The 15,031-nt window shown below is 44.7% G+C and overlaps 1 protein-coding gene across 4 annotated transcripts in view; it reads left to right on the plus strand.

The window, feature by feature from the left end:
• The window catches only part of KMT2D (lysine methyltransferase 2D), a 193,523-nt gene that overhangs the window by 57,785 nt on the left and 120,707 nt on the right, over nucleotides 1-15,031 (plus strand). For 3 of the 4 annotated variants that reach the window (XM_068267678.1, XM_068267680.1, XM_068267681.1), the window contains exons 2-7: nucleotides 3,476-3,562; nucleotides 6,693-6,792; nucleotides 6,906-7,117; nucleotides 7,827-7,936; nucleotides 10,776-10,938; nucleotides 12,810-12,975. In XM_068267678.1, coding sequence (XP_068123779.1) covers nucleotides 3,514-3,562; nucleotides 6,693-6,792; nucleotides 6,906-7,117; nucleotides 7,827-7,936; nucleotides 10,776-10,938; nucleotides 12,810-12,975 — 800 coding nt within the window. In that variant the 5' untranslated portion in view covers nucleotides 3,476-3,513. The remainder of the gene's footprint in view (nucleotides 1-3,475; nucleotides 3,563-6,692; nucleotides 6,793-6,905; nucleotides 7,118-7,826; nucleotides 7,937-10,775; nucleotides 10,939-12,809; nucleotides 12,976-15,031) is intronic. The other variant, XM_068267679.1, reaches the window with a different exon arrangement.

Here is a 15,031-nt window from a genome sequence, read left to right on the forward strand (position 1 = left end):
ACATGTCATCTCTGGCACACTTTAAGGTGCCCATTAACAGTACAGTCTCCTAAGTGATCAACCATATAATTGATTATATAGCATTAACAAACAATCCTTCTATTGATCGTTCTGTGAATCCAAATTTAGGAATGACTTTTTTTAGGCTTAGTACACACTGCAAAATGCAATCACAAAGTGCTTAAAGATGGTGATTTTCAAAATGATTCTTTTGGAATGTTTGTTTTTGCACATTCTTTTAAGCAGAATAACTCTGAAAAATAGTACATGCAGCAAGATTTCAGTCTTCTAACTGAAAGACTTCAGTAAGAACACCCTCATAGGGTGACACTGCGCTGGTGCTTTGCCGTTCGCTAGTGATCAGGTAGCGCAGTGCTACCGCCTCCAGTTTCCCTAGTTTTTGTCCTCTAAACCAAACTGTATCTTATAGTCCCAAAAATAGGGTACTTTCAATCAACAAGATTGCTATATGTAAATTAGAGGAGTCGGTGGTATCCTAAACTAAGGAGTTGGAATTGTATAATTTTTGGACTGATTCTACAGCCCTGCTTTAAACCCAAATAAGGACTCTAGGAATGTCCTGTGTAAGTTTAGCTTTGCAGATAAAATGACTCACTCCCATAAGTTTCACTTTAGAATGTATTTAAAGCACAGTTCTATCATTTTTTTTATTTTATTTTAATTTTGAATGATGTGGTTTGAAAGTGTTAGGTTTTTGTTTTTGCGCACCCTTCCTGTCCCTGGGACTTCAGTGGAGCTTTGTGGTTTCAACCTGAGAACTGGTACTTCCAAGGGCAGGAAATACGTGACATCAGTAAAAAAATGTAAAAATTATTTATTGCCGTTTCTGTCACTTGTGGAGAGATTTTGCAACTTCCTGTCTGAATAGGAGCTGACAGGAATTCGACAGCAATACAAATTCAAGACCCGTTATAATCCCTCTTCACACTATGCAAAGCTGGAAATGTTGTTTTGTTTACTGGTATTTGGCACTTCTGCCTCATAGTTAAGAATTGCAAATCTATGCCTATAAGGTAGATGAAATGTATAAAGCTATGAAGTAATAGGCTACTTACACACCAAGACGTTGCGTTAGGTGCCACGTTAAGGTCGCATAACGTGCACCTAACACAACGTATGGTGCTGCAAGAGCCGACGGTAGAGTGAGCCGCGTTAGGCGGCTCTATTCCGATAAAGTCTCCCAGAGTGGCGCTGATTGGCCGGCGGGACCACGTGACGCGGAGCGAGACACTCCGCATCACGTGGTCCCGCCGGCCAATCAGCGGCCGCCAGTGCAGTGGATATTAAGTAGCCATGTGCGCGGCTACTGTAGCTGGCTCTCCCCGCCTCCTCTCCGCCCCCTACTGCGCATGTGTAAACAGTCTAACGCGGCTATAGCCGCTCTAACGCCGTAGCATGCTGCACTTTCCAGGCAACGTACAGCGTTACATGTAACGCAACGTGGGCTGTGTGAACAGCCCACTTGAGTTACATTGCTGTGCGTTGGGGGAGCGTTACAGGCGCACTAACGTGCGCCTGTAACGTCCCTGTGTGTAAGCAGCCTTACACTAAAGAGCAATTTTGCCTGTTGTGCATTAGGGCTGGTTCAGACGGACGTTTGGAGGCGTTGCGTTTGCTGGCGTCGCGTTCAGCAGCGTTCGTGTGCGTTTGGATGCGGTCGCGTTTTTTCTTCCCCTAGGGGGACATTAGCCGTCGCGGTTAACCTCCCCTGGAAGCTACATGTAGCTTCCAGGGGCTCCTTGAACGCCAGGGAAAATCGGGACCCAAACGCCGCGTTTGTGTAAACGCGCTTGAAAGCTTGGTACAAACGCTCCCATTCACTTGAATGGGAGCGTTTAACACCAAGCCCTGAACGCTGGCTGTAAACGCTCTGCAAACGTCCGTCTGAACCAGCCCTTAATCTAGTTGTTAGACAACTGACCTGAGAGTTATATAGAGCCTGTCTATTAACTTCCTCTTAAACAATGCACATTACCTGGAAGTCCTTCTGAACCACTGCCTAATACTTTTAGCCATAGTAACTGAACAAGCATGCAGATCAGATGTTTGACTTGACTGCATTAGCCACATGCTTGGTTTAGGTGTCTGATTCAGACACTGCTGTAGCCAAAGAATTAAGCAGCACTGTCTGGGAACTGGTAAAAGGAGATAAATGTCAGCCTCCATACCCATGTGGTCAGTTGTCCTTTTAAAGGGGCCCACCACCTAACGATTTTCCCGCCGATATACCGTAGATTCGATCACTGTGATTGAATCTGCTGTGAAATCGTTGCGCAAACGCTGACAGAACGATCGATTTCTGTCCGAAATCAATCGTTCCCGTTGGTCCGTCCGTACGGAAGATTTTGCTAGATCGCCGGCGGGTCGGGAGTGCGTCGATATCGGCGTTAGAATGCCCGACGACCGACGCAATACAGCGGCAATACATTACCTGCTCCGGCCGGCGCGAGCTCCCCCGGTCTCCGCTGTCTTCTTCTCCGCTCTGGGCTCCAGGGCTGCAGCTCCACTGAACTTCCTGTCCCGGCAGGAAGTTTAAACAGTAGAGCGCCCTCTACTGTTTAAACTTCCCCGGACAGAAAGTGAAGCCAGCCGGAACCCGGAGCCCAGCGGAGAAGGAGCAGCGGTGACAGGCGGGTACACGCGCCGGCTGGATCAGGTAATGTATGTGGAGGGGGCGCGCCGGCAGTGGCAGCTCCACAGATTATGATCGGTTTCATGCTGAAATCGATTCACAATATGTTTGCAGTAAAGGCAGCCATACGATTCCTCTCTGATCAGATTCGATCAGAGAGGGATCTATCTGTTGGTCGATCTGATGGCAAATTGACCAGTGTATGGCCACCTTTACGGTGCTAGAAATGATTATTTGCAGTGTGTGTGCCTGGATGTCTTAGGACCCGTCTCCACTCGTCAGGTTTCTGTGCACTTTCTGCACAGGAAAACTGCAACCAATGTTAATCAATTGGCTAGTTCCCACTTAAATGCATTTTTCGCACGCAGAAAAACAATTGACAGCAATGCAAAACTGTTGCACAACTGATGCAGAAAAACTGACGCACAGAGAAACTGACACGTGGAGACAGGCCCTAATGCTGGGTACACACGTTGAGATTTCCTGCTCGATTCGCGGGATTGAACGGATCGATTCGATTATTTCAAACATGCTCGATTGGATTTCTATCGTTTTTTTTTTTTTTTTCATGGTAAATATGCAAAATAGACGGCAGAAACTATCTAAATCCAATCGAGCATGTTTGAAATAATCGAATTGATCCACGAATCCAGGATAAGATGTGAGCTTCAGGCACCATTGGACAAGAAACAGTATAAGAAGTAACTGTTATTTGAGGTATAAATTAAATGTTCTGTGAAATTGACATTTGGCATTAAAGTGTAATTTTAAAACTTATTTCAGGAAATGCGTCTAACTGATGTAATGTGTATTGCATTACAGGTCTCCCTCAGAGGGATAGTTCCAGTTTTTGGCCAGGGATGGATGATCAGAAACCATCCAGCGAGGACAAGGAATCTGAAGCATCAGGTAATGAGTGCTGCCACATAGGTTGAAGTAAGAGGGCCTTACACCATGCGACGTAGGCTGAGGCTGGGTTCACAGTGGGACGTTGCGGTGCGACTTTAAGCCTGCACAGATCACTCCAGCCCACTTGCGAGTGATAGACAGCGGCGCTCATGCAGGCACAGTAGAGGACCACCTCGCGAGCAGAGTTTCTCTCACGAGTAATCACGAGTGATTACTCGTAATTCAAATGAGGCTTAATTGGTGCAGGTTTTCAGCGAGGATACAAGCGGTTAGTTACCCATAATTCCACTGTCCGCCCTGCGTTTCAAACAGCTTGCATGCGTCCTATTGGCCACGGTGTATCTTCCTCGTTCAAGCCGAAAGGAAGAAGTGTGCTGGTGTGAGGCTTGCAACGTGACCGATAGGACTCATGCAAGCCGTTTGGAATGCAGGGCGGATGGCGGAATTATGGGTAAATAACCCCTTGTATCCCCACCACAACCTGCACCAATTAATCCTCATTTGAATCAGTAGTAATCACTCGTGATTACTTGTGAGAGCAACCCTGCTCGCGAGGTCAGCTTCTGCATCTGCTTGGACCCCGGGCCTGCGGCTGAGAATGGAGGTGCAGCAAGGGACATGTCAGCTGCAAGGGGCTGGAGAAAGCCCCGGGTAAGCAGAGCTTGCATAGCCTAATTTGGCTGATTTTTCCGTTAATGCAGAAAGTCATACTGTAATAGCAAGTTTATGGAACGTTCACAGTGCATATGAAGCGTTTGGATTCAACTAACCACAGTATTCCCACGCACTGCATGCAGTTACTGCATACCGTGTGCATTAACAGAGGCAGTGAAGCATACTTTTCATTGACTATAAGCTTCACTGTATGCCCCCTAAATGTCGCATAACGTGCAGTGTGATGATTTCATTCCATCATGTTGCGATTCTGTAATACGGGGAACGCAACGCAAAGTCCCACTGTGAACCTAGCCTGAATCTGGCAAACTATCAATGACTTGTTGTTAGGAAATCCGTATGGATCCAGTGGTTTTACAGAAATGTGCTTGAACCACTACATATCTTCAATGTAGTATAAAGCTGTGCAGCCGTTAATTCTCCAACTACTTGCCACTTTTATTTTTACAATTTTGATGAATGTGATGACTTTTTGTTGTATTTGATTTTATTAAATTCACTGTATGGTCAATAAAAATATCTACCGTAAATGTCTCCAGTGTAGAGAATGGTGTTATTTTAGTAAGCCAGAGAGATGCTTAGGCAATTGGATTGCTATTGGTACTTTCCATTAACCATGTTGTATGTTGAGTGCAGCTGCATTTTATTAGTAAAGTTTTAAAGGGAACCCGAGGTGAGAGGGATATGGAGGCTGCCATATTTATTTCCATTTAAACAATACCAGTTGCCCGGCAGTCCTCTTGATATTTGCCTGTGTCTCTAATACTTTTAGCCATAGACCCTGAACAAGCATGCAGCAGATCAGGTACTCTGGCTCGGCTAACTCAGGTTTTACTGGATCAGCCATATGCTTGTTTCAGGGTTTTGACTCCGACACTACTCATGCCCAGAAGATCAACAGGGTTGCCAGGCAACTGGCATTGTTCACAAGGAAATATGGCAGCCTCCATATTCCTTTCACCTCGGGTTCCCTTTAAAGGGGGGGCCTTAGGTGAGAAGGAAATAAGAGGCTGATTTATTTCTTTTTAAACAGTTAGTTTCCTGGCTTTCCCCCTTTTGATCCTGCGTGTCTGATACTTTTAGCCATAGATCCTGAACAAGCATGCAGATCACGTGCTCTGACTCAAGTCTGACTAGATTAGCCACATGCTTGCTTCAGGGTTGTGATTCAGATGCTACTGATGCATGAAAGATCAGCAGCACTGTCAGGCAATTGGTATTGTTTGAAAAGAAACAAATATGGCTGTCTCCATAAAACTCTCTCCTCAGGTTCCCTTTAAAAACAAAATTGGAAGTGCTGCTAAATAAAGTATTTGTGATACAGCTCCTGTTCTTGAACTGGATTGTCCACATACATGCTTTTGTGCAGCCTTTCCAGGTTCCCCTGATTCCTGCTGCATCTCTTATTGTGTCTGCTCTTAGAGCTGGTCCACACTAGGTCCGGAAACGTATCCGTGGCTGCGTTTTTCAAACCTGATGAAAAACGGAGTCCCGGATACTAATGTTTAAAATAGCAGCCAGCCTCACCCAAGTAAAAAACGGATCCGTCTGCGTTTGCGGGGATCCGTTTTCAAAACCTGAACGGAATCTCCGGAACTGCTGCATTTTCACGCAACGGATCAGGACCACAAATACACGCAGGGGTAGTGAAAGCAATGAGAAAACGCATCTCCAGCTCCACAGACAAAAAACGGATGTGAAAACGGATAGCCTGAGCTTTATGATTGGCCCAAAAAATCCTCCCACTCCTTCCTAATGATAGAGACGTTTTCTGTCAGGGAAAAACCTGAACGGAAACTGATACAAAACTGATGCAAAACTGATGCACTTTCATCAGTTTGCAGTACGGTGGGTACTTCCCCTGATCCGGACTGCAGTGTCCGTCCTGCAACCGGGTCTAGTGTGGACCCAGCCTTATTGTGTGTACTCCACACAGCATGATATATACTGCAGCTTGTTTGTAGCTTTTCACAGTGTGTCCATAGAACGGTTCAGGAATAGGTGTAAGGACCTTGCTGAGTTCTGCTAGATTCTGCAGAGTATACCAATGTATGTAGTGACCATGGAGAACATTGACATGGCATTGAGTGATCCAAGTCGCGGTGGTTGCAGGTTATCCTTTTTTATGTTGAGGCAGTGCACCTTTCTGTGCACAAGCGTGTATGCTGCCCATAGAGTTATTGTATACCAGCTTCTGTGAACTGTAAAGACCATGATTGTCAGGGGAATGTGGATAGTCCAGTTATTGGCTTAAAGAACAAAAAGTTCATTTTTTTAGACTATTGACCATTGTTTTTTAGAAGCTGGTATAGCAGATACACGCTAAAAAGGGTTTAAAGAGATACCTAATACAGTATAGTCAGTACATGCAAGTTATAGTTTACACAAAGCAGTTAAACATGCCTTTGTTTTTATAGCATATCCAGTATTTTGATTTGGTTTCCTTTGCCTGCAGCAGATGAAAATGGTTCTGATGTGGCCTGTGAAGCAGAGGAGCCCGGCAGCCCATCTCCTGCTCTCCCCTGTGGTACTCCGCAACATCCACCATGCAGCAGGTACGTGCATCTCAAGTGTTCCACGGTTATTCATTGCAGCTGGATGGGAGATTATTTTTCTTGAACGTTTTACTGCTTCTTGTCAAATTATCAATTTTCCTCTCTTTTCCTAGTGGTTCCTTCACAAGGCGTTGCGCGCTGTGTAACTGTGGTGAATGGAGTCCCCAGGGACAGCATGAACTCTTGCGATTTGACCCTTCGCCCGGCTACCCACATCTTAATCTCACCCGCTGTCAGATGCAGGAGGTTGTCCCTCAGTACTTAGATCCGAATATCATTGGGTTTGAAGAATCTTTGTTTCCAGAAAAGCTTTTTGAACCCTCAGGTGAGAAAAAATATGAATTGGATATTACCAGTGTAGTTATGATTAGTGAAGTATGGTAAACCACATTAAGTGAAATAAAATCCTTTTTTAAAAAAAAAAAAGAAATCAACAGAAGTGTTACAGCTTGTAGTGGTTTTAACAGCCCAAGGACCTATGTATCCGGTACATCAGTGAAGTAGGCTTTCTCTTAGGAACATTCAAGGTTTTTCTGGAGTGCACTTTACTTCTAGAACATGAGTATGTTGGGCAGTATGTGAATGAGGCTGAATACTTATCTTCATAGAAGCCTGAAGAATGAGGCTGGGCGGCATTGTGCCAGACTACGAACGGCCAGGGGGAATGAACAGTGTAGTGTCCGCCCCAGTGGTCCAGCTGGTACCTGGAGCACATGCGTTTCAACCATAGTCTACATGGGAAATGCATCCGCTTTCCCAGAAAAATCACGGACAGCACAGAAGTGAGGTCCAGGACAATGGATCAGTTGCGGACTGAAAAATTTGAAAACTGTACACTATCAGTTTTGCGATTCAGTATAATGGACAAAAATAGTAAATTTTTGGCTGTAGTGGAAGCACAGCCTAACTGAAGCCTGTCTCATTGATCTCTACAGGGCCCCAAAGAAACACAAGACTTGTTGGATTCACTATCGTTCAGATGTGTGCAGTGTGTTCCTATTCCTATTTTTATAACTTTCTTTTCCTGTTTGCAGGACACTATTGGGTTCATCAGTGCTGTGCATTATGGTCTCATGGAGTTTGGCAAGGTGAAGGGACTGATCTTGTTAATGTTGATAAAGCTGTTTTCTCAGGGATATCACAGGTAAGAACAGAGATTGTCACCATTGCTCTCTGCCCCACCTGTAGTTACCATAAATACAATAACCTCAACTACTAATATTTTTTTGTCCCTTCATTAAACAAGAGGCTTCTAAAATGATTGTGCAAGCACAAATAATTTCTTCATTAACCACCCTGGCGTTCTGATAAGATCGCCAGGGAGGCTGCGGGAGGGTTTTTTTTAAATTAAAAAAAAAACTATTTCATGCAGCCAACTGAAAGTTGGCTGCATGAAAGCCCACTAGAGGGCGCTCCGGAGGCGTTCTTCCGATCGCCTCCGGCGCCCAGAATAAACAAGGAAGGCCGCAATGAGCGGCCTTCCTTGTTTTGCTTACACCGTCGCCATAGCGACGAGCGGAGTGACGTCATGGACGTCAGCCGACGTCCTGACGTCAGACGCCTCCGATCCAGCCCTTAGCGCTGGCCGGAACTTTTTGTTCCGGCTGCGCAGGGCTCAGGCGGCTGGGGGGACCCTCTTTCGCCGCTGCTCGCGGCGAATCGCCGCAGAGCGGCGGCGATCGGGCAGCACACGCGGCTGGCAAAGTGCCGGCTGCGTGTGCTGCTCTTTATTTGGCGCAAATCGGCCCAGCAGGGCCTGAGCGGCAGCCTCCGGCGGTGATGGACGAGCTGAGCTCGTCCATACCGCCCAGGTATGCCAGATAGCAATCCACCTGGAAGCCTCATTCCTCCCATGAAACACTCCTGTCCTTTAGCTTGGTCACCTCCTCTCATGCCCACATCCAGGACTTCTCACAAATCTCATCTCTCCTTCGGAGCTCTCTGTCTCAGCCAGCTTGTCCATCATGCACCAATCTAAAAACCTTCAGACATTTCTGCTTAAGCTGGCCACTGATGCAATCTTTTTCATCCAATCTTACCATTTCTATGTAATATAAGGTAACTGCCTAAATAATCCTTTTAATATATTTACTCAATTTACTCTTCTACTACATAGATTTGGTAAAATTGGATGAAAATGATTATTATTAGTGGCCACCTTTAAACACACCTCTTCAGACAAGCGGATAATTTGTCACAGCCAGATTGTGAGGCTCACCGCCTCATCCTCTGGCTCCTCTATGTTCTCACCTAGTGTAAGGGCCCATTCACACTACAGCGGTTTGCCTGCGATTTTAAAAGCGCTAGTGCTATAATACCCTATGGGCCCGTTCTTACTTGGGCGCTTTGCGTTAGTCACTGGCATTAACGCAAATCGCCAAACGCAAACGTGTAGCCTGCACCATTTTCAGGTAATTTTCTGGCGATCGCATTTCAGTGCTATAGAAGCGCTAAACGCGATCGTGGAAAAATCGATGCAGCGTCCAGTGATTTTTTTTTTTTTTTTCCCGGGTCAATTGCGGGAAAATTACTCCCGCAAATCATTTTGTGCTTTTAAGTGTGAATGGGGTCTAACTAATCCGCCAGATGTAAGCTTGCGAGAGCAGGTTTCTCCTAGTGTTTCCAGTTTCTGATGTGCTTTATCATATGAACATGTACTAGTAATGTTTCAAACCACACATCAATTGTCTATGTATTTTATAGTTTAGTTGCTGGAAGTTCTGATTGTACTGTGTTGAACTACTTGTGTATCTATGATCCCTACTATTTTTCTGTTGTATATACTGCACAGCCGTATGGAAGATGTTGGTGATATTTAAATATAAAATACTGACTCCTAATTCACTTACCTTTCACCAGCTATGGGCTGAGGTAGCAAGGATTTTCCACTTTGCTAACCAATAGCATACAGTTTTAGGAAATCCAGGCCAGTTCATTGGGCCACCATATGTTCTTAACTGGTTGTAGATTGGGCCCTAATTTAGTTTACAATGAACACATTCTATGCGTGATGCCATGGACTGTGCACTACTATTTAACTACACTTCTTTATCAGGCAAGGCCCCCTGCTGGCATTAGATGTGTATTACATTCAGTGTCTTTGCATGTATAGGGAAATGTTTATATACATATGTATTAGGCTAGATTCACATTACAATGGGCTTGTGTTCTGGACGGTCAGTGTCAGATGTACAATCTGCTGTGACAGTCGTCATTTATCACCACTCTGATGTGTCTATCGTGATGGACATGTCTTAATTCTAGCATTGCTATCTATGAACTAACGTGTCTGAATTTTACACTGAACATGGGATGCATTCACATATCTGTTGTTCCGTTATGAAAATTGCACTAATTTCTAGCCAAGTGTGAACCAAGCCTTAGGCTACTTTGACACTATATACATATGTTTTGTTGTAATTTCTTCCGTGCTTAAAGAGACTCTGTAACAAAAAAATCCCCTGGGGGGTACTCGCCTCGGGAGGGGGGGGGGAGCCTTAGGGTTCCAATGAGGCTTCCCCTTCCACTGTAGCTGCAGACAGTCCAGCGCTGGCTCCCCCGAAGCGTTCCGGAATCCTCCCCCGACAAGCACTGATAAGTGCTGATTTATTTACCTTCCCTGGCTCCAGTGGGGGTGTTGTTGCAGCTCTCAGCACGGAGATGGGGGGGGAAATAGCCGATCTCCGTCTGGTCCGCTCTACTACGCAGGCACAGACCACCATGGGACACAGGAGGATCCGACTCGATCGGATCCGGAGGCTTCCCCACCCGAGGTGAGTACCCCCCCCCCAGGGGAACTTTTTTTTAGTTACAGGTTTTCTTTAATAAAAGTATCCTTGCATTGTAGTGCCAGAATCCACTTTCATCATTTGTACTATTTTATATTTACTTCTTCTCCAGTAGCAGATTGTGCGTGATAAATCTGTACTTGATTTTATGATTGTCTGACTTCGCTTCTGGCATGTGATTGCTTTCTATTACAGAAATGTGAATACTGTAAACGGATGGGTGCTACCATTCAGTGCCACTCCACAGGGTGTTTGCACCGATATCATTTTCCATGCGCTGCGGCGAGTGGATCCTTCCAGTCAATGAAGACCTTAAAACTGCTCTGCACGGAACATGTGGCCGAAGCTGTTGCGATGGGTGAGTTTTAGAATACATTCTATTCTTGGACAAGACACAGAATATTTATATTGTTGTAGTCTTCTGGCGGACTCGGTGCCAGAGCTGCAGCCACTAGTGCATGCTTTATAAGCTATAGCAGTGTTAGGGAGTCTTACCCAATGTCTCTTACTGAATAAGTGCTGGCTTACTGAACAGGAAGAACCCTGGCCTCCTCTGTCAGAGCCTTTAATCCAGCCAATCCTTTTTAGATTTGTGTCACCGTTTCCTGGAAAGCGTTTCAGAGCCTGAGGATGGACAGCCACACAGAATAGAGTTTTTAGTCTGCGTGAATGATTGGGTGGGATAATACTCCCACTTTTTTCTGGTCAATGATTCCATGTTGTAAATAGAGATGCTAGGGATTGAGTTGACACAGCATTTATGCTTATTTAATGCAACTTGCCATGCAGGGAGACATACATCTGATGTAAAGAACAGTCCTCACCGATGACTTTGTAGTACTTGATGCGGTGTGAGGGAAGTCCGTCATATGCTGCTACTTTCACGGTCACTCTGTACGATAAAGAACAGATGAGTCCTATCATTAATAAAAGCAGCCAGATATCAATCCATGCGATTTTTTTTTTTTTTTTTTTTTTTTTGATTTTTTTTTATAGTTTTTATTTTTTTTAGCTATGATGATTGTCAAAACTAGTGGGTGTTAACCACTTGAGGACTGGCTATACCCCCCCCCCCCCTTAAGGACCGGAGCAATTTTGAGGTTTTCAGTGTCTCCCATTTAGATAGCCAGGCATAGGTATCCCCAGTATAGATAGCCAGGAATGGGTGTCCCCAGTATAGATGGGTGTCCCCAGTATAGGTAGCATCCATTACTCACCTCCCCAGACCCAGCGATGAGCAGCTCTCCCTGCCTTCTCTCTCCTTGGCATCCAGGATCGCTCTGCCACTAAGTTCCGGGTCCCAGCTTGATGACATCAAGCCGGGACCTGACATTAGAGCCAGAGCGAGGGTGGATGCTGGGAGAGCGGAGGGGGAGTGACCATCGTCAGAGGAATGTCAGGAGAGCGGAGTCTGGTCCTCTTCCTTCTGCCGCCACCACGGCTTCAGTGACCACTACGATCGGCGGCAATCATAGTGATCAGGAGCCAATCGCCATGGCTCCTGATCAGTGAGTGGAGATGTCAGCTGTCATATAACAGGGTAATCTCCCCTCTCGGGTGCGTGCAATCGCGCCGGGAGCAGCCGGTACTTCAAGGACGTTAGTTATGTCCGGTCACCAGCAGGCAGCCACACAAAGGACGTAACTGTAGCGTCCTTGGTCCCAAAGGGGTTAATAGAGAGTATAATTTAGCCTCACTTTGCAATAGTGTGAACTGATGCCACGCTGTATTTATAGCACAGTATAGAGCAGGGCTGTGGAGTTGGTACAAAAATCATCCGACTCCTCAGTTTATGAAACCACCCACTCCAGTTACCCAAAATGGCTCCGACTCCTTAGTCTAATACTTACCAGGGATGTGGATTTGGTATAAAGATTACCCGACTCCAGGTACCCAAAATTGCTCCGACTCCTCGACTCCGACTTCGCAGCCCTGGTATAGAGTGTAATAAGAGCATGTAACAGTGGCAGGAAGAACAGTGAAGGTATTTGAGCAGCACTTAATGCACCTGTTCACTTCTTTGATAGTGGTTTTGCTTGAAGCATAATTTCACAGACTTGTTGGAACTTATGTTTTAAGACTGTTTTGCTGTTATGTCTCAGTTGATTGTGGAATTTCAGTCTGTGAATTTAAAAGGAATCATAAAGACTGACAGCAATGAGCTAGTTACGTTTTTCTTATTCTCCATGGATATGGTTTTATGTATATTGTTTTTTTTCTTGCCACTAGATGATTCTCGCTGCATGCTATGTGACAAATCTGGGGACCTCACAGACCTTCTGTTCTGCACCAGCTGTGGATTGCACTATCATGGCTCCTGTCTGGAGATCACTGTCACACCATTGAAACGCTCTGGCTGGCAGTGTCCTGAGTGTAAAGTGTGCCAAACGTGCAGGTAATGCAAATAAAAGCGCTTCTGTAGCTTCCTGCAACATACCAGTCTTTGAGGCTGCTTTGTCCACTGAGCCACGTCCTTTCTAGGAAGACCTCGTCAGACTTGAACATGTTTTATGTGAATAGGATCATCTCAGTCTTGTGAAAAAACAAACAAACCTGAATGTACTCATGTCTGCATGATTAAGTAGAACTGTATTGCTTTCTATATGGCCTGGCTTAAATCCAATAGATTTATTTTTATTATATTTTGTATTGTAATTCTGTTCATGATTCCCCCCTGCTGCCACCTAACACTTATTTCTACCTTTGCTTCTTAAAAGAGATGAGGTCAGAGCAATGCACTACTAGTTTCTCTTCTGCTTGTTATGTCTGAACAATTGTCTCATACTTTCTGTGGCAAGCTCTTTAAATGGTAAATTATCTATTATTTAAGAAGGGGGAGGGAAGAAGGGGAACACACTCCCATACAGGTGTTTTGGAAAGTCTGCTGTGATTCTGGTGCATGGAAGCTTTGGGTAAAACGTGGAGCAGATACTCAGATCAAGGATTCTGAATTTTCCTTGCTTTGCTTTTGATACATCTGTCTTAGGGTGCATACACACATCCAACCATAGTCTTTGGAAAATGAAAGATCACAGACCAATTTTACCCCCTTCCAAGTAGTATGAGAGCCATACTCTACACAGTCTATTCTATGGAGCTGCACTCCCCTCCCCATCAGATAAAATATTTGCAAGATGCTGCACATAAAGATGCCCGTACACACTCAAAAGATCATTATCTGCAAAAGATCTGTTCCTGCAAAAGATCCATTCCTGCAAAATGCATTCATAGTCTATGATATCTGCAGATCCTCATACACACCTTGTTTAACAGACAATCATCTGCAGATCAGATCCACCAGGATGGATTTTCAGATCTGCAGATGATTGCCAGATATGCAGATGAAGTCTGTTAAACAAGGTGTGTATAAGGATCTGCAGATATAGACTATGAATGCATTTTGCAGGAATGGATCTTTTGCAGGAACAGATCTTGTGCAGATAATGATCTTTTGAGTGTGTACGGGCATCTTTGTGTGCAGCATCTTGCAAAGATTTCTATCTGAAGGGGAGTTCAGCTGCATAGAATAGACTGTGTAGAGTATGGCTCTCATACTACATGAAAGGGGGTAAAATTGGTCTGTGATCTTGCCTTTTTCAAAGACTTTTATCTCAAGTGTGTATGTAGCATTACTGTCTTAACACTTTGCTCTGAGTTTGCATTAGCCATTAGTAGCAAGGAAAATGTTATACTCTTGGCTGTTTATATTGTGAGCATGATGTTAGGTTGTGGAACTTCTAAACAGCTTAAACATGAGCCTGTTTGTTTGATGCCATAAGTGCTGTAGTGATGAATAACTTTATTTGGGGAGTAAACGAACGACACCTGAACTGAAATCGATATGGAGGCTGGCTGACTGAAGTCTGACTGTATTTGCCACATAATCAGACACTACTGATGCCAGGCAACTGGAATTGTGTAAAAGGAAATCAATGTCAGCCTCCAAATCCCTCTCTCTTTAGGTTTCCTGTTTAGATAATGGAAATATCATGTGTTCATCATCTTAATTAAGCCCTGTCGTACTTGGTGAAAAATATTCTGAAATTGTCAACTGTAAATGTGTCTTTAGAACATCTGTACTCTTCTGTGGGTTATGCAGACATATGTAACAGATTTAAGGGTAAAAGTAGGAACACCTGAAAGAAGTGGTCTGTGGAAGGTTTCATTTCAGATTTGTGTGACTTTTCTTGGCACTGGTGGAAAGTTGTGACATCTTACTGCAGCTGGTTAAGCTTTACACTCTCCTCACTTCTGTTTTCTCATCCCTGTCATTTAACCCCTTAGAGCTGGGTTCTCACACACAGGTTTCCCTTAATTGCTCTGGCCACTCCCAGATTACAGGTGCATCAGTGTTACTTGTGTGCTTGGTAAAGGATCATTAGATACATACCTGAGGCTTCCTTCAGCCCCCTTAGCTTGATTCTTCCCTCGCCACAGTCCTCTGCCTTCTG

The sequence above is a fragment of the Hyperolius riggenbachi genome, chromosome 2 (assembly GCF_040937935.1).
Source record: "Hyperolius riggenbachi isolate aHypRig1 chromosome 2, aHypRig1.pri, whole genome shotgun sequence".
NCBI classification, from domain to species: Eukaryota; Metazoa; Chordata; class Amphibia; order Anura; family Hyperoliidae; genus Hyperolius; species Hyperolius riggenbachi.